We start from the raw sequence: 23,658 nt of genomic DNA, 5'->3' as shown, positions 1-23,658 counted from the left end.
TTGAAACAGATGCCAAAGATTTTATACAAGGAATGTCATGGCTGCTTTCTCTTTGTGCATTAACATGGTAGTAAAGCTACATGCATAAACAGCACACAAGGCACAGCCTACAAACCAAGAACACACTGCTCACCCATTAAAAAAATAAAGAATACTTTGAAGCACAGAATTATGCCAGATGTACAGAATGTCTTTTAAGAGAGGATTTCTACCTACTCATGCCCTTACTTGGACAACTGTCAGTTTATGGCAGGCTTTTGCTTACAAAAACATAAGACCATCCGCAGTAAACTTGGCCAGTACCAAAGGTGTCCTGGATCATCTTCTAAGTCTACTTCCTTGTGTAGATTGGATGTAGCTGTGAAGGGACAATCACTTTGTGAGCATGTTCTTTCAGAGACAAAGTGAGAACCGCTTGTTACAAGGAAAGTCAGTACGCTTGTTCAGAAGATAAAGTTCTTTATAGCAGTTAATTTAATAATACAGTCTTAAAACAGGGTGTTGGGCACTCATCTACACAAGAGCACATTTAATAAGCTGGGAAAAAATACCACAGTTCCAGGACACTGCATTAAACTCCAGCCACCCCAAGAGGAGGCAACTCTCATGTGGTGAAAGAATTCTTGTCTATGTAAGCCAAGAAGGGAGAATTTTAGGCAGTTTAATCCACAACGGTCTCTTACTTCTTTTAAGTGGAACCACAAATCCACAGTACATGACAATATAAGTTAGGTTAAGTGGTGCTTTTCATAATAAAATCAGTGAATTCATTGCAGTGCTTTCATAAAAGGATGAAGTCCACTGAGTGCCAGTTGCTAGGAGCAAAGAAGAAAGGTTCCCATTTTCCAGGTTGATTTGTAAGTTCATATTATTAGAAGAAAGTAAGTCAAATCTGTGCAGTTTCTATGCAACCATATCTGAGAACACAGAGGCTTCAGAGACTACAGGATCACTTAAAAAGTGGGGGAAAAGGAAAGTCATCACAACCCAAACAACTCAAACTTCGTATTTCAGAGTTGCCTACAAAACTTGTTCTTTTGTTCTGCTCTGGACAAAACTTTTAACTGTAATGATCTTGCAGAGAAACTTGAAGAAAACCTGAGTACATGAAAATATTGTCAGGGAGAGCAAGACCCTGCTACCTTTTGATCTGGTATTGAAGTTGAAATGGCAAAATCAGAATGCTTTGCCTCGTGCCATAGGATTTGCTTTACCTTTCAGAGCTCTACCGGTCTCTGCCAGGGAGTCTGTGTTAACTTGATACCTCTTGCACTGCAAGACCATTGCTCATATCACAGTTCAAACAAACTTGCTAATTAAACTAGGTTTAATCTTCCATGGCCAGAAGGGCAGCACCTCCAGATGTAGAGTTGGTTGAATTACCAGGTGTAATTCACATATCAACATTGGAGATTCCTGGCAGCACAGAGTCCAAACCTTCCTCACAGGACATCACGATCAGCAAGACATTCCAAAAGAAGAATTAGAAGGCCATAATTCTGATCCAATACAGTAAGGAACAACACCATCCATCATTTGAACTAGGAATACTCAAAGCTTCATTATTCAACCATATTCTTAATATACTAAATTATACATAGTTGAGATATTTAAATATATATATTTTTTTTTTTTTACTGGAATAAAATACACGGGATTTTGGTTTGCTCATTTACAAGGGAGCTCCCTCCCTTTCCCAGTTAATTTGAAATTAAAACCTAGAGGCTGAATGTAAGCTCATTCCCAGTGTTCCAAGATGGATATAACATGAGAGGAGGCCAGAAACTGGAAACATGCACTCTGGCTGCAACAGGTTAGAAGGTGAAAGGGAGACCAGATATTTTCATTTGTAACCCTGAGAACATAAGGAATTGCAAAGATCTGGAGAGCAGCCTGGGGTTAAAGGTCACCAGGCTTTTTATTGCAGTTAAAGCAAACTCGGACTGGGTGATCCCATCCACGAGAGGGAACCGATCTGCGGTCGTGTGAGCACTCATCACAGAATCCCTGGCCACAGGCCCGACAGTGGTGTTTGGAAAGTTTGATACTGAATTCCTTCCGGCAATTGTGGCAGTGCAGGATTTCATGATCTGGTACCCAGTACGCAGGTCGGGCAGCATCTTTTACCAGACCTAAGGAGGAAGTGAAGTGGGGGGATGAGAAAGAGGGAGAACAAAATAATCCATGAACGCGAGCATGTCAGGAATGTACTCCAGTGGAGGCACTCACACATTGCAAGTCATACCACTGCCATTAAGGGAGAGCTGACCTACTGACAGAATCCAGAGCAATGAGTAGCCATTTAGGGCATTCTACCATTCTCCCACATTCTGCCTCTTTTCAAAGGTAAACTCTTTAATAGTGGCATCTTGCCTTACTCAGACTCTTCTAGAGGTTAAGACACTTGCTTTTCCCTACCTTTAGTTTCAGCTGTGGCCAAAAAAACTACCAAGTCACCAAACCAAATAATCAGAAATCCATGTACTGTCTGAACTGAGAAAGGGATTTATTCTGCCTTTCATTGAGTTGGAGAGAAACACCCGCACAGGTGATGGCCAGACATGCTGTAGGCAATGTGCACAATGAGTAGGAAGTCACGTCCAACAACAGAAAATTCAAATGTGAAATGTTTGCTGACATACCTGAACTGCCACCCAGCACATGAAAGAGCAGCAGAGGTTCCCTGTACTAAGCTCACCCTTAAAGATCACACTACTGAGTACCTCCCCATCATTACCAACCTGGACAGCTTCAAATTCTCAGCCCTTCCCTCAGAAGTACCAAGTGCCAGCAGTATCCATGAATACACTTAAAAGGCACTCAGCATCTCTGGAAGAAAACCAAACCTGATAAAATGCTTTCTTAATTTGGCCAATCTTTATGGAACTCCAAATGGCAGGTCACTGCAGTGAATGCATCAGGAGAGCGTGAATTACTCACAGCTTGGTGCAGTTTTGCATAATAGGGTGAAAAGAGAAAGTGTGATCTGCAAAAACAACATGCTGAGAACCAAGAAGAAACATCAAGCAGAAGAGGTCCAGAGGGCTGTAGAACTCTCAACCAACAGTAGTATCATAGCAGAGGTGCCAGCCTGTGACACAAACTCTTGAAGTTCAGTAACAAGTTTTGCTCTTTGAAAACAAAAATGCGTTTAGACAAAAAAAAATCCATCAGAAGAGAACAGAACTCACCTAAGGGAATGTCCATGGCTGTCACCACCGCTCCAAGTGTGTTTTGCACAGCTTCCCCCACCTTCCTGGCAATAAGTGTCCCCCCTTCCTCATCTGAAGGCAGCTCAGCCACATCTGCATGACACAAGAGTGAAGGGGTCAACACCTAAGTTCACCACCATTTCAGCCTGTAACTGAAAGTTTCAGTTAATTTACATTAACAAAACCAGCAGCAAACCCAAAAGGCAGGTTGGAATCTCTCCTCAGCCTTTATGTCCCCCATCCACAATCTCGGATTGCAGGGTGTTCATTTTATCAATAATGGACAAAATATATAGTCTGCTGTAACATAAGCATCCCTTCTCTGATGTTAGCACCAGACCATCAGCAGTTGCTAGGAAAACAAAATAAAGATACAATTAGAAAATAATTTTGTCAGCAGGTCAGGTATCTAGTAGGGTCATCTTTCCAAAAGGTATTGAGCTCTTCAGCTTCCTTACCAAAATTTTATGGAAGCCCAGCATGTCTACACCCATTGGGAATGGTTGTGATCCAGAAATCAGGGACAAAGACTTCAGGCTATTGCCCAGGGATAGTTCTGTCACAATCAACTCAAGATTACCTAACTGGATGCCCCTGTTGTCATAGCAGTTATCACACACGCGCACTGGTGCTGGTCCCCAGCCTCGCTCAGGCACTGGACGGGTCTTGGAAGAACAGCCATCACAGAAGCCCTCTCCACAGGCCCGGCAGTGATGCTTTGTGTCGTTATCTTTGAAAGGTGTGTTGCACTTCTTACAGCTCTAATCAGAACAACACAGAAAGAAGAACTGTTAGTTTGATCTTCCTTAAGTGAAAAATAGAGAGCAGAAGCCCAGCATGGCAAGTCTCAGACTGAAATTGTGAAAAATACAGTTACACACAAGACTTGGGTGCTATCAGCCCCACAACTTTACCCCAGGGAAGTGATTCAGAATGGTAGGTGTACAGTGGTTAAGCCAATATATTGCTATGATTCCTTCGTTCACAATCACAAACACAGGCACATCACACAGGGCTGAATGATGGACATTTGACCTTTGTGTGGGGTAAGAATTCAGAAGGCAGTTTTCATTGAAGAAGAATCTGTTTCCGGCAAGACACAAGGAATCCTTTCCTAGTTGAACTGTTTGGGCCAGCTTTTTGTACCTGGTATGAAACCAGAGTTTAATCTCTGCACCCATAAAAATAGTACTATCAACTGCAGTAGCCATATTTAAGATGTTGGTTCTTTGCTTTAAAAAACAAGTTCATGCAAGCCAAGATTTTCTCTGATATTGCAGGGAGAGTAGCTCACAAAGAGCAGGGAGAAACAGTCTCTTTATCAGGGCTGGGCCAAGTCTCTGTTCATACTTCCTCTGGCTAAGTCAAGAATGGGAAGAGGAGAAAGCACTTCAGTTTTCTCAAAGTTGTAGGAGTTGGGATTGCTGCAGTAAAAGAAGAAGCATTTGGAATCTGCAAAGTACTGTATTACTTAAAGAGTAAGGAAAAGGGGTTTTCGTTTTGCAAAGCCTTTCTCTGTAGCAGCTGCTATTTACCAGAATCTGAGAGTTGGGTCTCCAGTAAGATGGGGCAATCTGGTCTGTCAACCAGGAGGTCACAGCTTTTGTGGGTCCTAGGCTAAGTTCAGATACTGATTGAGCCATGAAATTCATGCCATCCAACAAACGCTGGGCTGCATTGTTGTTGTCTTTCAGGAATCCATCAGTCTGGAATGAAACAGATATTAATTTGAGAATAAAAAGAGGGAAACCACCTTTTTTTTTTTAAAGATGCAGATGGCTCTGCAACCCATTGCTCCTGTTAAACTGAAGGGCAAGCAGGAGAAAAAGATTCACCAGCCCTGCTTTGAAAGACAGAAGTAGGTTGGCAACTTAGCCATTTCAAGATAGCCAAAAGATGTCTGAAGGCCCTTGCAAAGGCTCTTTCGAACAGCAGGGACCAGCTTAATGAAAGGCTATCTATTTTCTCCATCAACGTCCAGAACAACCAAATTAGCATGTGCATGGCTGCACACATACACAAGGACTATCCAGCAAGCAGACTTACCCCTGGCCAGACATGCTCAATTTCTGTCCTCACTACAGTGTTCACAGGATCTTGGTTGCCAAACCAGTACTGCCGGCTGCGATACACCACCCCGCAGTTGGGGCACTCGATCACGTACCTGCGCAAGAGGAGGACAGGTTACCTCTCTGGCAAGTCCCAAGCACCAGGCAGTGCAGAGACCACAGAGAGCAGAGAGATCTCAGCTGCAGTACTCACCCTGACCAGGCATACTTGGCAAGGCCCAGCCAAGGGGAATCTGTGGAAGCAGAGGTTTTTGGCACCACGCTGACCTCCATCCCTCGTTCATAACAGGCCTACAACATAAAGACTCAATGTAGTGGGTTGAACCCACATTCTTGGGAATCCAAATCTACATCTGGCTGCTGTTTGTCCACGTAAAGCATATAATTAGCATACAGAGGTCCACAGCAAAGGAGCACTCATCAGAACTCATTTAAAAACAAAGCAAAATCAAACCCATTATCAATGATGGACATCAGGGAAGTATTTCTACATCAATAAAGACCATGATGGTAGCCAAAAATCTTCCTGTCTCCTGCAGACATCCTTCAGAAACATTGGCTAATACCAAGCACTGGGCATAAGCATATAAGAACAGTAACCATGTCAAATATATAAAAGGTCAGCATTACCCAGGTTAAGAGCATCAAGCTTCACAATTTAGCTAGAAAATGACACATAGCACACAGAGGTGATGAACTCTCCAAGCAAACATACAAGTCAAATAAGGATCAATTTTTCTTGTCAAGGCTATAAGCACCTCTGACATTAAAAAAAAAAAAAAAAGGATTAAAACAGGCACATGCCTGTCATTTACTGGGTCATCCTTTCCTTTATCATTCTTCAGACCTTGTCCTTGTATCGCTACTCACCTTGCAAGTGTAGACTCTGTTATCATACTGGTGAGAATATCTGCATCGACTTTTGGATTCATGAGGGACTCCTTCCTTTGCATGGTTCATGCTCTTCTTACAGCCACACCTGAGTATTCAAGAGCAAACCATGAGTTGCTGCTGTTAGACACAGGACAGATGTCAGCAAGATTTCATTTTTACTGCTATCTTGTATTTTTATAGATGTTGGCCCTCAAACCATCTTCACAACTGCACATATGGCAATGACATAATTTATTATTGAAAGGCAGGCTCTTCAGAAGGAACTGTAGCAACTGTTTCACATACAAAGCAGCACCACACAACAGTTCACTGCAGAAAATGCTCGGCATCAGAAAAGAAGCATAACCAGCTACAACATCATGCTGCTATACAGCTCCCAGATTCAGAGCACTGACTGTCATCTACTGCCCTTCCAGGCTCAATCTTTGGGCTCTTTCCAGAGAGCTACCAGCCAAGATCTAATCAAATATGGAACTCCACTTAGACCTACTCACTGAATACAGCCCCACTCCATGATGTATGCTTTAGGACTGCTTATACTGTTTAGGCAATAAATACGTCAAGAGAAAAACACGGTAGGAAATGTCAGGGGATTTATTTAGACACTCCTTTCTTCCTGCCCTGCTTGCATTTGGGAAAAGATATGGGCAGCACAGGTTTGTAGCCATGCACAAAAACAGAGTGGGCAAAAACCATGCATCCAGCTGGGATGTGGCAATAGTGGTTGTCCAATTCACATAAGAGTTGGATTTCAAGCTAATTCTTCCTGGAAGTACTAGCTGAGGATAGCTGATATCAGGTGTCAAGATGTCACAGAAACTTTACGTTCTGTGGCTGCAGGTTGAGGCAGCACTATCCCCTAAAAGGATGGAGAAGCATTTCTCATCTACTTACCCACAGCTGAGGCACACAGAGGAGCATGTGAAATATTCATCTGGAAAGAAAGAGCTGTGAGCCATCTGGTCATCGGGGATCTCCCCACTGAACCGGTCACTTAGAGCCTATGAAACAAAAAAGAATGAACTGGAAAGGAATTAAGGGCAATGAAGATATTTTGCAAGAAAAAGCATGAGTTCCTCTACTGGAGGGAGAGGCAGAGAGAGTACACAGCTAACAAATAGTGTCTTACTAGCCTGGAAACCAAAACAAGGATTGGAAACCAACCAAGAAGGCAATCTTGCACTTGTATGGAAGTGACCTGAACACTAGTAAGATACTCTTTTTCTCTGCTTTCCTGTCCTCCTGTCCCTACTTTGAAGTTTGTAGTAGAAATGGGTGGTAGAAGATTGCACCTGGATCACTGTGGATCCAATCCCTGCTCAAAATAGCAGGGTTCTTGCTAAAAGGGCTTTGCATTCTGAAAACCTCTGAAAAGAAACTCAGAGGATCATTTCTCATAGTTCATGAGAACACATTTTTTTGCCCCTTGGCTCAGAAAGTGCTGCCCTGAGCTTTCCTCCAGCCACTAGAACAACTGCTCTTCTCTGGTGAAATGGTAAAACTGAGACAAAGGGATTTGTACCCTTTCCTAGGAACATCCATTCTCAGATTAAATCAGTCCTTAGCCTTGGCACATTTAACTTTTTAAGTTCTTTCAGGTGTTATGCTAAGGGAGAAAAAAAAAGCACTGGAACAAAGCAAATGATTACAGCTTTTCTTGATGGAGATCTCTCACGGCATGAGATCTAGCTGAAACTCTTCCTACAGCTGAGGTTAATATAGTGGCTGCCTGCCTTTCTCTTCCTCCCTCTCCCCTCAAAGGGTTGGGGTGGGTGGAGTGGGTGCATCTGTGCTGTTTAACAAGGGTTGACTGCACATACACACAGACGTGTATACCTCTTTCACCACAGCTTCCCTCAGATAAGTCCTCTATTTAAACATTTTATTTCACATAATTTCAAAGAAATTTGCTTTACATTCTCCTGAAAGCTTGACTGATACTGGCCAATGAATTCAAAAGTTAGAGGAAGTGGAGATCTCTAGCAAGTCTTGTGTCCTCAGCAAGTGAAGCAAAAGAAGTTAGTAGTGAAATTTGTAGTTAGTAGTGATCTGAACACAGCAAACACTCTACTGGACATGAATTTAAGTACACCAGCAGCTATATCTGAAACCAGGTTACTTGATTATTGCAATAAAGTCCTAGAAATTAAACTAAAATTAATGATTCCAACTGGTTTTCCTCTTGCTGCCTGTCTGCTCCCTAATGCAAAGAATTGTGTACAGTACATGTCAACCTGACACTTCCCTCTGTGCTTCAGCTACCACTAATGCAGAGCAGCCAGAATTATCTGTTCCAACAGCTGTGACTAACATCAGAAAAGACTGCTAACACTACCTTCTTCTGCAGATATGCCCCAGCTCTGCCTGCCCCTCCCCAGTGACAGCTGTGCTCTTTGGGCCAAAGAAAATATGTTGTTAATCAGGTAGTGGTATGTGGAAGCTTGTAGGAAGGACTGCAAATTTAAAGACCCAAAAATCCCTCTGACATCCTAGCAAAGTGAACCATCTGAGAAAATCACTCGCTCTGAAGTAATACATCATTTGGCTTGATCCCATCCCTAGCTACAGCACAATTCCTTCCTCCTTTTTGCCTCCTAGCCCTTGGGTTACACTGTGCAGTGCTAGGTCTTGCCAACTATTAATTCCCTTCAAGTCTCTTGCATTTTCTCCTCTTGTGCTGAGGCCATCTTTAGGAATTTTATAAAAAACACCTTCTAAGGTCTCTCTTTGTAAATCACTGTCATTAAGTGCTTGTCACTCACAGCATCAGTTACTTTTTTCTTCCCAGCTCAGTTTTGTGATTTTGCTCAGTTTGGCTCTTTAACTTTTCTTGACCTTCCATGGTCTTTACCAAAGTGTTTGTTTTAAAGTAAAAAAAACTACCCAGCCTCCCCAGCTGTTACGACAAAATTATCACTCTCATGGAAGACCTGCATACAAGTCTGCATCACTGGTTCAGGTGCTCTGCCGTGATGAGCTGCAGCTGAGTTACTAGCAACAGTGGTACAAATAAAGACTGTGACAAACTCTTCTGCACTTACTTTCAGTGCTTTGTAGATAACTCCGGGCTGTCTAGGTGACCGAGTAGTATTGTTCTCCAGCTGCTGCTCCACAGCTCGCCTAAGCCCAGAGAAATCTGTTGGAGGATTGTATGTCCTTGTTCCCTTGTAGTGAATTGAGCTGAAAGCCTCAGGAAAACAGCTTAGCTTCCGAAACCGATCCTGAATGAGCTTCTCAGGAACCTCCGAAGGATGATCTATATATAAGAGTATCAGCAAGTTCATAAACAACTGATTGTTTAAAACAGGACTTTATTGCATAGTACTTTCATATGCAATATAGTTCTAGTTTTCTTAATTAAGTCTTCTAATACATCTGGAATGCAGTTATCATTATATTTTAAGACAAGGAAAAGAAACAAACTTTCCAAAAGCAGCCTCTCTTTTGTGATAAACACCTTTAAATTCTAAGACCAAGTTTCTCAGGTAAAACCAGGCACATCTAGATTTCGAAACACAGATATCCAGATTAAGGAGCAAATTAGGACATAATACAAGGAAACACAATATCAGCACATTTGTTAGTTCTTCTCACCAGACCATAACTTGGTATAGCTATTCCTAGCACCTGATAACTGGAGGGCATGAACCTTACATGGGCTGCCTGTTCTCCATGCCAGCCCTGTAGCAAGGAAGACCAAGCCTTTATCAACAACTGCTACATGGCAAAGCACTTCAGAACTGGCCACATCAGGTCAGACTCCACAGCGCCAACCACATTCTCCTGCCTGCTTCCAAATACCTGCTGTACATTTCAGAATAAGGCAGGCCCCATCTTCCCTGTCCTAAAACTACATAAACACACTTATCTCAATTATCCATTGAGACAGATGGTTACAGCTTTCTGCATATCCATATGCTAAGAGGTTTCTTTCCTATTTCTATTGTGATGAGAAGTGACCATAAAAATATATTTTTTTTATGACCCTGACTTTGCATACAGGTGCAAAGTGTCCTCATGAGTCACTAAAGGCTGAACTGATGAAACAGTGTATGTCAACAACTTTATGAAAGGCTGAATTGCTAATCAGCAAATTGGCATATAAGAAAAGGAACTGCCTTACAGGTAAGGTAAAGGGTATAAAGAAGTTACTCTGATAATAACCAGAAAGAACGTCAAGTTCTTCTACTGGTTTAAAACCTCACTGTTTAGAGAAGCCAAAATGAGAATGTGGGCCAGCAGGACTGCTGAGGTATTTATTACACAAGAGATGACTCCTAGATGCTCACAAACAGCAGGACTGAGCCTCAGTCACTGCAGGCCAATTCATTACGGCTCTTCCTTATCAAAACACCAGATCAAATCAAGAAAGGTTTCACCACGCCTTTTGAAATACACAAAAAATGAGAAGAAACTGTACAGCCAAAATAAAAACACGTCTCTTCCATAAGACAGTGTATTTCACTCAGATATACAAATAAAATACACCATTTAAATATGAATAATCCAATATCACATAAGCTAAGTTAAAACTACTGTGAAGAACACTGAAAGTGGTGGGAATAATAGTCTGCAAGTCTGCTCCTTTGGTCTTATCAGATACTTGCACAGAGAAACGTAGCATCAAATCAAGTCATCAGCTCCGTGCCACCACAACCTCAGTCCCAACCTCAAATAAGCCTCAGAATGATTTTGGTTCACAGAATTTAAAAAAGTAGAGTGACGTTCATCAACGTCATAATTCTTGCTCCTCCTAGTTTCTACACAGAATTTTATCTTGGTTTTTTTTGTAACAGCATTCTACATATCCCTGCCAAAATCCCAGGGTATGTCAGTTGTGTTGGGTTTGCATGGCCAGGTTTTGGCAGTGGGGGAGCTACAGGGGTGATTTCCGTGCGATGTTGCTGGAAGCTTCCCCCATGTCTGGCAGAGCCAATGACAGCCAGCTCCAGGATGGATGTGCCACTGGTCAAGGCTGAGCCCATCAGGAATGATAGTAATGCCTCTGTGATAATATATTTAAGAAGGTAAAAAAAAAAAAGATGTTCAGATGTAATTGTTGCCAGAGAAAAGTGGGTGTGAGAATACGTGAGAGGAACACCAAGGTCTGTGGAGGAGGAGGAGGAGTTGTTCCAGGTGCTGGAGCTGAGGTTCCCCGGCAGACCATGGTGAAGTGAAGCAGGCTGTCCCCCTGCAGCCCATGGAGGAGCCCACACCAGAACAGATGGATGTCTGAAACAGGGCTGAGAACCCGTAGGAAGCCTGTGCTAGAGCAGCTTCCTGGTAGGGACCTGCGGACCCACAAAGAGAAGGCTTCCTAGTAGGACTTGTGACCCCATAGGGGACCCATGCTGGAGCAGGCTGTGCCTGAAGGGCTGCACCCCATGGAAGAGTGACCCATGTTGCAGCAGTTTATGGAGAACTGCTGCCCGTGAGATAGATTCATGTTGGAGAAGTCCATGGAGAAGTGTCTCCCATGGGAGGGACCCCATACCAGACCAGGGGAAGGACTCCTCTCCCTGAGCAGCAGCAGGAACAACGTGTGATGAACTACCACAACCCCCATTCCCTGTCTCCCTGTGTGGCTGGTGGGGGAGGAGGTAAAGCTGTGAAGGAGAGAGGGATGAGAAAAAGGTGTTTCTAAGATTTATTTTACTTCTCATTACCCTGCTCTGATTTTATCAGTAAAAAAATTCAGTTAATATCCCCAAGTCAAGCCAGTTTTGCTCATGATGGTATTTGATGAGTGATCTCTCCCAGACCTCATCTCAACTGATGAAACTTTCATTATATTTTCTCTCTCCTGTCCACTTGTGGAGGGGAGTGATAGAGCAGCTTTGGTGGGTGCCTGGCATCCAGCCAGGGTCAACTCACCACATCAGTTTTCACCTTCATCTGCCATATCACCCATACTCGTGAACTTGTATGATAAACCCTCCTCTGTTCTGCCCTCTGTGCTGGCAGAACTCATGACTATTCAGTGCTGATGTTCAGCTGGCTAAGAGGATTATTCTAGCTGATTTGGAATAGTCAGATCACCATAAGGGAATGCTCTTCTAGTTCCACAGCCTGGTTCACAGACTGAAACCAGTGAGAGCAAAACCCAAATCATGTTTTTACATGGTAGTAAAGAATGCTGAATATTCAATGCAACCTGATAATTTACAGACAGTGTTTAGCACATTGTTATTCAGTTTCTTATTGCCTACTCACCAGAGCCCAGTAGCTTGGTGTACACAGTCTCATGAAAGATGATGACACCTGGACCCAAAGTTGACAGAGGAACATCTAGGCCACAGCGGGCTGTGGTAGCTTTCAGCTCCTTGGTGAAGTGTTTTAAATAAGCCTCCGAGGCATCACCGAGGAATTTGAAGAGGTCATTGTGGAGCCTGTCAGCACGAGTACGGTAGATGACAAGGTCAGAGATGGCCAGGACCTTCAGCAGCAGCCGTGTTCTCTGGCTCAGGTTCACAGTGGCCCCCAGGAGACCCTCTGTATCGATTACCACCACTTTGCGGACAGGGTCATAGGCTGCCCAGACTCCAACTGTGCATGACTCCTGGGCAGGAGACGTCTTGAAGACTTCCCGGCCATAGAAGAAAGTGTGGTTAAGGGTGTGAGACTTGCCATCCCCTGTGTTCCCAAAGATGGACACTACCTTTAGATGTTGGTCAGGACTGCAGTCCAGTTTCTTAATAAAGTCTTCTTCATTCCTTACCTTCCAAAACGAAAAGAGAAAAATATTGTAACTATGTAATTGAAGTAGACAACACCGAAAACACAGCTGTTTCAGGTTTCATAAGATTAGAAATCTTCAGATTTCATCATTAAGTTTCTGAAGCACCAAGAAGTACAAAACAAAATACTAGAATGCAGTTTTGTAAAATGTACATATTGATGGATTTATATTGTTCCATCATGTAGCTGTTTTGGAAGTGATGCCTCACTGTGATTACTTGTCTAGTCAACTCTAATACCTCACCCCATTCTCTGAGGCAGTCCTTTCAGAGAAGGGGGTACAACACTACTTCCAAGTCTGACAGAACAGCTACCTGGAGCACAGCAGACTTTCTCAGTAGCAACAGTCTCCTGGCAAGCATCCAAATTCAGGCGTGAAAGAGGGGATTGCTTTTGCCACTTTAACTTGACTCATCCACAGAGGCTGAGCACCTGTTTGGGTAGAAGAATGTCTGCCATGCACTTGGGCTGCATCTATCCACAGCCAGGGGCTCACAGACACAGACTGTCCTATTCCCACTGCTCTCCAGCTGATCAATCTTTCAGCTGGAAAAGGGGAGCAGAGAAGAAGCAGCAAAGTTGTGCACTGAAGTCAGGTGCTTGAAGCAGGTCAAACTGGCTCTCACAGAAGTGCTACAACTACCTCAATGATCCATTTTGTAATTTACTGTATTAAACTTTCATTTTAAAAATAAAACAAAAGAACACACATACAAAACCAAGAAGTAGTGCAGGTAGCTTCTCTTTGGCTTTACAGCTTAAGTGTCAAGCATCATGCTATCTAGGCTAAAGAACAACACATTTTCTGTTCAGACACTGGAGTAACAGGAGCAGATAAAGTAGCAATGAAATGGGCTAGAGCTCTGTACAAGAGCCTGCCCTGGATTTGTTGCAGAATATGTTCACGGCTTTCACAGGTTTCACGCTTCATGCGTTTGTTTCGGCCTTGCTTTTTCATCTTCCAACAGGTTTTATTCATATATTATATGATGGGGAAGAATATGACAGAAGGACTTTTTGAGAAAGATTAAATTCACTTCCTTCATCCAAATTCCCTTTTCAAGGAATCCCCATCAACTGAAAGGAGCAGGGCTTCCAGCCCCTCTCACCTGCCTCTTAACTTCTGGAAGCTCTTAGCTATTCTCCTCCTGCAACTACAGTTGGAAGATCTCACAAGCTATGATCCAGAGAGGCAATGAGGTAATAAATGGTTTCTTTGAACAAGTTTATTTTTAGATCAGCAAATTAGTTTAAGGCTCAGCCAGCCCCATTTGCTTTGGTCAAATCAATCAGCAGCATGTAGACTTTGAAGGAAAATAAAAATCAGCCAGTGTGCCAGATTGTGGTTGGGAACAGCATTCACAAAGAAAACCTGTGGGCTGTGAGCTTGCAGTAGCTTCTCACAGACTCAAACTATTCAAGTCAGCCTCATAGCGTAGAAGAAAACAGGAAACAAGAGACATCAAAATGATCTCAACAGAATCTTTCCTGGTGTCTGTGGGAGAACATCAAGATACACTCAAGTTACAGATACACAAGAAAGGGTCTGCTTCTTTGGTAGCTGTGATTACTAGCTTATCATCAGGAAGGTAGCTTAGATGATAGATGCAGTTTTGCTTAGTGTCTCTCAAGATGTCTCTGTGGATGAAAGGAAGTTACTGGTTCACGGAATAGCTCCTAAAAACATTCACAGATTTGACAATATGAAAATGTTATGTGTACATAAGCAAAAGGGAATATGATAATGTCTTCAAAATATTTTGTTTTTAACTCCCACCTCCCAAACTTCTCACTAAAAAGGTGACAGATCCTTTTTGCCAGAGTCAATGGTTATGTACTCCCTGGGCAACACAAAAAAATATCAGTTTTCAAACAGCTGCTAAAGTATTGGCAGGACAGCTAATGACTAAGGTCTTTTAGCCAGCAGTAGTTATTACTTTGGTAGCAGTTTGGGAGAGCTTGTGGAAGGGGCTGAGTCAGTAATGTCAGAAGACACAAACGACACTCCCTTCTAAGTTATCCCCTTCGAGGCTCTTGCAGACAGAACTTTCAGTCCTTTCAGGACAGAACTCAGGAGTGATTCAGACAAGCAAGTTACCCAGGAGCACAAGAACACACCAAAGTCTAGCTAGTCCAATGTTGTCTCACAGGACTTGGTAATGAATGAGGAAGAACTTAAGACATGAAATGAGTAAATGTTTCCTAGCACACTTTACCAGTGCTCAGAAGTCAGATGACCGAGAACTTCCTGAGCAGTGGTTGCACCTAGATGCTCATAGCTGGTAGAGAACCAGCAGACCTATCCTCCTTTTTAAAACCTAGTCATAATTTTGGATCCTGAAACAGCCTTACAACAAATTCCATGTAGGGGGAGAAGCGACAAAACCAAAAACAAGCCGAGATGACCAAAAGAAGCCCTTCCCTTTGAAACTGAATATGCTTGTAAGTCATAGGGTGCTCCTTGTTCTTGTGCGCTAGTAGACGTTAACCAATGCTGAGTACAGGAATGATACTCTCTAAGAACCATCCGCAACAATCCCCAGATCAGTAGTCAAATTTACTTCTCTTGAGCAAGTTCCTTCAAGACATTTGAAGTCAGAGTGGGTGCATTAAATGTCAAAGTACTAACCCCACTTCTTTGTTTTGCTTCTCATCTCTAAAGAAATTGATATGGTTCCACCTTCTGTTGCATGTGCAAAGGACTCATGTTTCCATACCATGTCCACTTCTGCATTGCCCAAGAGTTCCAGATCTCTGACATTCACAGCAGAGGGTAAATACAAAACCTTCCTTATGTTGCACAGCAATGCAAATTAAGAATGAAAACTGTATGTCTAACCCAAGACAAGAGTTGTATCTCTTGAGTGCCTTCTTAACTTTGCCATTTCTAGTATCAGAGACTCATTTACACTTTTGTTATAGCTCTTAGGAGACTCTCTTCTAAAAAGAACAGTTCTTACTCCATCATATGTTAGAATCCTGGTTAGCTTTCTTTTAAAGTTTTAACTAGGTTGCTCTTAGCAGCTGTCATCCAGCTCCCCATGCAGTCCCTTCACCCAAGTTCAGCTGAACTGGAGGTGAAGGTCTTCAGTGGGAAAAAACAGAGAACTTGACAGCTAAAGTCTTCTATAAGGCAGACACAAAAACGTATACATACTGCGGTGGAGCACATTTGGAACTGAAGTCTCTTTATCACCTATACTTGGAAATCCATTGTACCTAACATAAGTTTTCTAAATCTGACCCCTAAGTAGAATTGTTTAGAAACAGAACTCCTAAAATGAAACAAGAACTGCTAAACAAGAGAACTCTTCTTAGGAATGGCTAAAATTACATTCCTACCTATGAACCTCTTGGTAACAATGTTCTTTAAAAAGTGTTAGAAAGCTACAAAAGTTACAAAAATCTGTAAAATAGAACAGAGTTTCAAATGACCTGTTACTCATATAACTTTAAATCTGCCTCCAGCAAAACAAACACATTAAGAGAATCAGACATTTTTACCACAGTTTTCTCCTTTTAAGACTCTTTACGAATCCTTTAGGGGCTGCTAATATTCATGGAAGTGGTGCACAAAGCCAGAGCTGTGCCACAACGCACAATAGCTCAAAACAAGAATCAAGAATGCTTGGCATAGTATTCATCAGAGCGTCTTCATTTGCTAGTCTTACACTGTCGTTTTGACTTATGTTGGTACTTTTGTTGTTGTGTTTTGAAGTCTTACCCGTTGCTTGACCTGGTTTTAAAGAGTATATTTAATAACAAAAATATATTTTCTGCAATTAAGAAAGAGACCATCATATAAATAATTAAATTTCTGAGTCAAGGGTTATCAGGCATAGGAACAGGCAGCCCAGTGAAATGGTGGAGTTACCATCCCTGAAGGTATTTAAAAGACATGTAGGTGTGGTGCTTAGGGACACAGTTTAGTGGTTGACTTGGCAGTGCTGAGTTAACAGTTGGACTTGATGATCTCAAAGTTCTTTGCCAATTTAAATGGTCTATGATTAGACAACCAGCACAAGACAGTATCCTCTGACACACAACAACTAAGTCAATAAGAATGATATAAATTTAACACCCTTCTCAATGAATGGAAATGTAAGGTACAAGATTCCTAACAGCACATCCAAATGTATACCAGCATAAAATTACAAACATCTGAGACAAATCAGTACAAGCAGTCAAAGCAATCAAGTGGAAAAAAAAAAATATTTACCTTAAAGCATTACTTAACACTGGCAATACAAGTAATGCTGCTCACAGTTCAGAAAATATTTTAAAAAGATAATGCTTACAAGAATTCAAACACCTTAAATCAGAAGGAGAAATGACAAAGCAAGCTAAAAGAACATCTGCAACCTTTTAAGGAGTCCTGAACTTCTAAAACAAAACAGACAATATTAGGTAATTGATCTTAAGGACAGAGTATCACATCAATCGCTAAACCTGGAAATAGAACAGATCTGTCAGATCTGCCCAATGCAGACCAGTTCTTTAAAACACTGCTTCTAAATCTGTGTTTTAACTCTGAAAAACTGAGCTCCTATCCAGAGATAGATTCAGAAAAAAGTGATTGGGTGCATGTCTAAAGCCCCAGCTCCTACCTTTAGGTCATTAAATCACAATTTCAGTGTACATTGAAAATAAGAGAGAAATCTATAAAGCAGATTTCTTCCTTTAACCACAGCCAGTTAAACTAACATAAGAAGAATAAGCTCTACCACAGCACAGTGTCACCACCAAAATTCGCATCTCTGCAGGGCTCCTCACAATCACTCCTGAAAAGGCAATGCATGAATGCAAAGAAGCATAACTGGCTTACCCCTGCAACTCAAGTGCAACAGGCTACTAAAAATGCAACTGGAAATTACCTGCTTTTGCCCCAAAAGAAATTTTTGTTGATATCAACATTTGATAACAAGTGTTTCTTGTTATCAAGTGACAAAAAAGATAGCTCCCTCTGAGGAAGAGAAACTCTGCTGTGAAACACGTGACATCAACAGAGCTGTGAGACAGGCTCTAAACCACAGTAATTCAAACCTTGTTTCCTCTAAGATCTTAGGCTAATACAGGTTGAAAGTGACCTCAGGAGGTCATTACTTCCTCTGACTTTTAGAGTCTTCCAAACAAGAGAGAAGATTTTGATCATAAGCAGGTGCTCAAGAAGAATCAAGGCTGACTTTTAAGTACAAGCATCTCTAGTTTTCTACCTTAGGTTGTCTCCTATACCTTTTCTTTTGCATGACTTTCCATGGAAAATATAATTTATGCCGTTACTCAAGTCTTCCACATATAACTTAAAATTCATAATCTAATTACACCAATTTGATACAGAAATAAGAGCCTCTAAAAGATAAATTTCCTAAAAGTTTGATGAAAATAGACAACAGAGTAGAAAAGAAAGACTCTAATAACCTTACTGAGGAAAGAGCATGTCTCATGTCTACTCCCTGGAGCCTCCAAGACAGTAGTAAGCTGAGCAGTCATACCCATACGTGCTAGCCAGTAAGCATGCTAGCTGGTGCATGACAGCACACATACTGCTTCTTACTCAGAAGACAGAAAATGTGGACAAGCACTGGATAATGAGAAGAAGACATCTCAGAAATTAGACTTCATTAATTCTATTGGTTAAAGAGTTACTTGTTACTACGTAAATGTTTTACAGCAGCCTGAGAAAGTTTCTGCAAAGGGCTGTGTCAACAGATTAGTTTATAAAATTGTGTATGTCACACCAGTAGTTACAATCTGGCACTCAGAAGTAAGTTATTGATCCAGAGAATACTTAAATACATTAATCATTATTGTCCTCAGTGATCTCCTAGCCTTCAGCCAAGCTGACAGTGGACATCAGTATTTTCAGGACTGGAGTTCTACAAAGCCTCAAGCCAAAATTGAAGGACCTGACACCAGATGCAGGGAGGGCAACATAAAGGAGGGGACAGACATGTCTAAGGTTAGATTCTGACATTGCTCCTCAGCTTCAGCTGGTTTTGATCTTATTCCTCCTGGCTCAAGCAAATGAAAGCATTTGTATTAGGGGTGTTTCCTAACCTGAAGGGGTTTTTCCTATTTATTTGTCTCCAGTGCAGTACCACCTACGGGCTCTGTTGAGATCTGTTATTAGCCACAGTACATACCCATGGACAATACTGTCCCTGAACTGAGTATGTTTTTCAGACCAAAATTATCCTGTTCCTTTCTACAGCTCTGGCATAGGAATTCAGGTTCAATATTTCATGGGTTTGTATGGAGCTTAACAGCACGAGTCTCAATAGGACTTACACCATGTCTATCTATTACAGAACTCTTTCAGAGGCAAAGACAGAAGAGTTAAATCCTGCTTAACAACCCTACCCAAAGAGATCCTATTTCAAACGTTTTAAGACAGTGGTGGAAAAAAATTAAGGTGATTGGAAGTAATCCAACTTGACTGGACTCTCCCTAACCCAAGGGGGAACACTGACTGAAATATTGCTATTATCAATAGCAAGTTAACCTTGTAGACAAGTGAGTTAAGTTATATCAAACTTCTGAAAGCAGAAATAAGACTACGAAGTCCACTAAACTGTTAGCTTGCTGAAAAACTATTTTTGCAAGAACTGAAAACAGAAAAGTAGTAAAGACTTTGAAGTAAATGCAGCTGCTGAAAAAAAACACTAACGTAATAGTATCATCTAACTCTAAAAGAGAACAGTAAACAGTGATGCAGAAATCATGATTTTGTATCCTAAATACCTTTCAAGTTCCTGTAGATGTTAATTTGGCCACAGCACTACCAATTAACACCCCAAAGTCACAGCTATAGCAGCAGAGACCACATCCACGTGAAGAGACTTGCCCAGAAGACAGCAAGTCAAGGAGCAAATTCACACTGTCTTCCTAAATATTAAGAGTAACTAGATTACCTTTGTGGACACTACCTATACCACTGTCCTTGCTAAGAGGGGCATTTACAAATTTACTTGTACAACAGTTGCATTCTTCCTAGAAAACAATTACTCTGGTTATTTTCCCAATTCCAGGGTGTTTTGACAGGCAGGCCAAAGGACTCAATCTTCTGCCTCTATGTGATCCTACAGCAAAGGTTTAACAGCCCAGATAAAAAAGCCAAAAGCATGTGCTGCAGTGACATCTGCCTCCCAGTGACTGCTGCAGAAAAGAGAAAGTGGAGGCAATGGAAAGGACAAGAAGGACTAGAAGACAGCCAGCTGATTTTTCTTTCTTGAATGTACCCCAAAGCACTCACATCCCATTCCTACTGGCAGCATCCAAGAGACCAAAAAGATTCACTGGAAAAGTGCAAAGAGGGGTACAGCAGGGGAAGCACTAAAACACCCCATCTACCCCCACCCAAGACTATTTAATTCAGAAACGGAACTAAGTTCAGGAAACTAAGTTCAGTTTCATTCATTTCTTGAATGAAAGTGTGGGTAATTCCAGAGTGGCCTGCTACCAGGCTCTCTCACCTGTGACATGCTCTCTTCTTTCCACACCTGCACTCATGTCAGCATATGGACAAAAGAGACAGGAAGGAAGCAAAATATTTGACTTTAATTAATGCCCAAGAGTACTGCATCATGAAGAAGGTGCAAGACTGGTTCCAGGGAAAAGCACTATTTATAAGTGGCTATGTTAAAAATTAGCTAAGAGTCAGCCTGAGACTGTCAAAGGATCTGTGTGTTTGTTAAATGGATGGCTCTCTCTCCTACCTTCTAAAAATACTCTTCAAAATACTGATATATGTCCAGCAGAAGAAGGAACACTCCTAAACAGCAATTGCTAAGTAGTTTCTCTACTATGTTATTCCAAGGACAGAAAAACAGTGCACTTAAATGTAGGTGAACTGATAACAGACTGGGATGGGAGGAATACTGAAAAATAACAAAGTAATAAGAGAAAAATTCCTAGAGTGTAGGACAGTAAACTCCCAAAAATACTTTGGCAAGAAAACCTCTCGAAAGCACAAAGGGGAGGAAAACTCATCTATAGCACATCAACAGTACCAAGGGACAGAAATTACACATCCTGATCCAACAGATCACATTAGCCTAGAAAACTCAGATCCTTCAACATTTTTCTTCCTCCTTTATATCCATGGCAAATATACTAGCTGTGACTCCTTACGTTACAGGATATGGACTACATTTCCCAGAAATTTACAGCTGATTGTTCTACCCTAAAGCACAAAAAAAACCCAAAAAAACCACAAACTACCAAAAGCACATTCCCCCAACAGCAAATCAAGCAAGAGTGTCACAAGAACTAGCACTATTTGCTAGACAAACGCAAGCAATCAGACTTAAGAGATCATGACTTTCTTTCATAAGAGAACATGTTAGCTCCCATTAACTGACAAAGAATACTTGACAAGAACAATCATTCCTAGAGACTCCATTCTGTCATCCCTAGACTTCATCCAGGCTCAAATCAGTAGATAATAAGGAAAAAATCACAGTACTTCCATCGGGTTTACAGCAGGAGTGAGAAAAGCAAAGCAGCTAGCAACCCTGCAGAGTTATCACTATATGTATGTGTAACTTTTTAACAGGAGGGGATAGAGGAGGACACATAGACTATTATGCTCTTAGCAACAGCTTATTTAATGATTGTACAAAATGGTCTGCATTTAAATAAGGGCTATGGGTCCTTTTGCATTACCTTAACTTCTAGTCTCCTTAGTAAGTCAGGATACAACGTCAGTACCTTTTATTTTTCTTTGCAACCCACAGATTGGATAATGCCTTGTGACAGAGCTAGTTTCTGGTCAAAGATGAGTGAACTCTAAGGCAGATTATTAATAACCAAGTATGTCCTCTATCTTCTGGAGTCAATGAAAGACTGTTTCTACTTCTATTAAGCATATGTGCCAAGTCCTTAATTAGGGCTTTGGACAAAGTGTTATGATCATAGGAGCCATTAGTGACACTACAACCAAGTTCTGATCTTGTAAGAACTCCCAACATCTGTTCCCCAAGATAAAAATACCAAGCTGTTGTTATGCATTGTGAAGCATTCAGCCCCGCCTCAGAAGTAGTAATAAAGCTCATTGTACAACAGATGCATAACTCTGCTTTATGCTAAAGAGCTCTTTTGCAGGCATGCATCATAAAGACAAAGCAAAAATGGAAACTGTTCCAGAAACTGCATAAATATAAGTACAAGATACAAAGACAGATCCAGGTGAGTTGAAAAGTTCATAGGACAGTAAGACAGCCTCAGGATTTGAACCAAGTATCACAACCTGAGTCATGTTTTTATTGTTGTATTTCACTGTGTTTTTATTAATAGATACACAAATACCAGTTAAAAAAACCCAATTAATTGATTCTGTGACTTCTTATGGGAAGTGCCTCCTGTGTGCAAGGGGCAGCACTAGTGACAACACAATGATGCCTCTTTGAGAATCCAGGAAGTTAGAAGTAAGAAAGGAAAGCTGACATTTCAGCAGAGCAGATCAGGAGATTCAGTTGAGGGCCTTACACATATAAAAAGAGAAGGCACACAGTTTGAGTCTAACAAGGCAAAGAGGAGATGTAGAAGATGTAAAGAGTGCAGTGACAAGACCACAGTGATTTACTGAGGAAGTAATCCCCACAATATCATTCTCAGATGAGCAAGGAAGATAGACTATGTAGGAGCCAATTAACAAACAGATGCTGCAGTTATCAAGAACAATTTGATTGAAGCCTCAGCTTTCGATATCCAATAGATAAGGCCAAAAGTTTAATACTGTGTAAAGAGAAACTGCATAACAGAGCTTGAGAAAGAGAGCCTAGAATGGGTTTAAACTGCATGTGATGCTAGTTTGTAAAACTGTCAAGGTTTGTTTACTGATAGAAGTCAGTAAGGTCTTATGAGATGCAACAAGTCCCGGAAAAACAAAAAAAAAAATTCATCATGTAGGTCAAGATGCCTGGGGACTAACTCACAAGAGATGCACAGCGTTGCACTGTGTGGTGTGAGACATCTGGGGCTGGACTCCACGAGGAACAACCTCCCTCTCTGTTCTTCCACAGACTTGCAGTGCAAACTTGGATTTACCCTTTAAGGACATTTTTTAACGTGAGATAGCCAATCTCTTTTTGAGGTGCTCAGATATAGTGCTGTTACGATGAGCATCACAGAGAAGCTTGTATTTCACAGATACAAACTTTAGCTACCATCAGTTTTCTACAAACAAGCAGTGGTTTAAAATGGGACCTTTTCTGTCTATGTGGATTTGAACAAGCACAAGAAGTCCTCAGCTTTCTGAGCCTATGGTTATGCCTGCAAAGCACAAAAAGCTTTGAGCAGGCCAGCACATCTGTGCAACACGGCACAAAGACAATTATGCAGATCTCAGAATTATCACAGCTGTATCTGTGTAGTGCTGAGCCCAAACTGAGAATTTCCACCTCTCCCCTGAACCAATTTGCTCAGGCACAGCTCCTTATGGATTAATCCACATTGCTTCTGGATCTAGAACGAGATCAGTCATTTGCTTACACACTATAAATGTTCTTCAGTTTTAGAGCTACCACTTCCAAGAAGCCAACAGGAACAGTGAGATGAAACATAACCACTTGAGCTTAACAACTCCAGGTTCCAAAAGAAACTAAAAACCAAATCTTTTGGCCCTGTGTCCCCATCTCATTGATCCACTTTCAAGTTAGATGTTTGTAAATAAATATACATCAGTGATTGCCTCGATCCATCATCTCCTGTTCAGCAGCATAAGTAGTTCCATCTAACTGCGGGGG

The 23,658-nt window shown here is 41.5% G+C and overlaps 1 protein-coding gene across 2 annotated transcripts in view; it reads right to left on the bottom strand.

Moving 5' to 3' along the window:
• The window catches only part of ZFYVE1 (zinc finger FYVE-type containing 1), a 27,081-nt gene continuing 3,423 nt past the window's right edge, over positions 1-23,658 (bottom strand). The window contains exons 3-12 of one of the 2 annotated variants that reach the window (XM_017741966.1): positions 12,389-12,893; positions 9,217-9,431; positions 7,070-7,176; positions 6,152-6,260; positions 5,475-5,572; positions 5,259-5,376; positions 4,748-4,918; positions 3,793-3,973; positions 3,192-3,305; positions 1-2,132 (exon numbers count right to left, since the gene is read on the bottom strand). In XM_017741966.1, coding sequence (XP_017597455.1) covers positions 1,900-2,132; positions 3,192-3,305; positions 3,793-3,973; positions 4,748-4,918; positions 5,259-5,376; positions 5,475-5,572; positions 6,152-6,260; positions 7,070-7,176; positions 9,217-9,431; positions 12,389-12,893 — 1,851 coding nt within the window. In that variant the 3' untranslated portion in view covers positions 1-1,899. Of the gene's footprint in view, positions 2,133-3,191; positions 3,565-3,670; positions 3,974-4,747; positions 4,919-5,258; positions 5,377-5,474; positions 5,573-6,151; positions 6,261-7,069; positions 7,177-9,216; positions 9,432-12,388; positions 12,894-23,658 lie in introns of those variants that run through there. The other variant, XM_017741967.1, reaches the window with a different exon arrangement.

This window comes from Corvus brachyrhynchos, unplaced genomic scaffold (genome assembly GCF_000691975.1).
Source record: "Corvus brachyrhynchos isolate BGI_N302 unplaced genomic scaffold, ASM69197v1 scaffold115, whole genome shotgun sequence".
NCBI lineage: Eukaryota > Metazoa > Chordata > Aves > Passeriformes > Corvidae > Corvus > Corvus brachyrhynchos.
The sequence above is the reverse complement of the archived record's forward strand: the minus strand, read 5'-3'. Positions and strand labels throughout refer to the sequence as shown.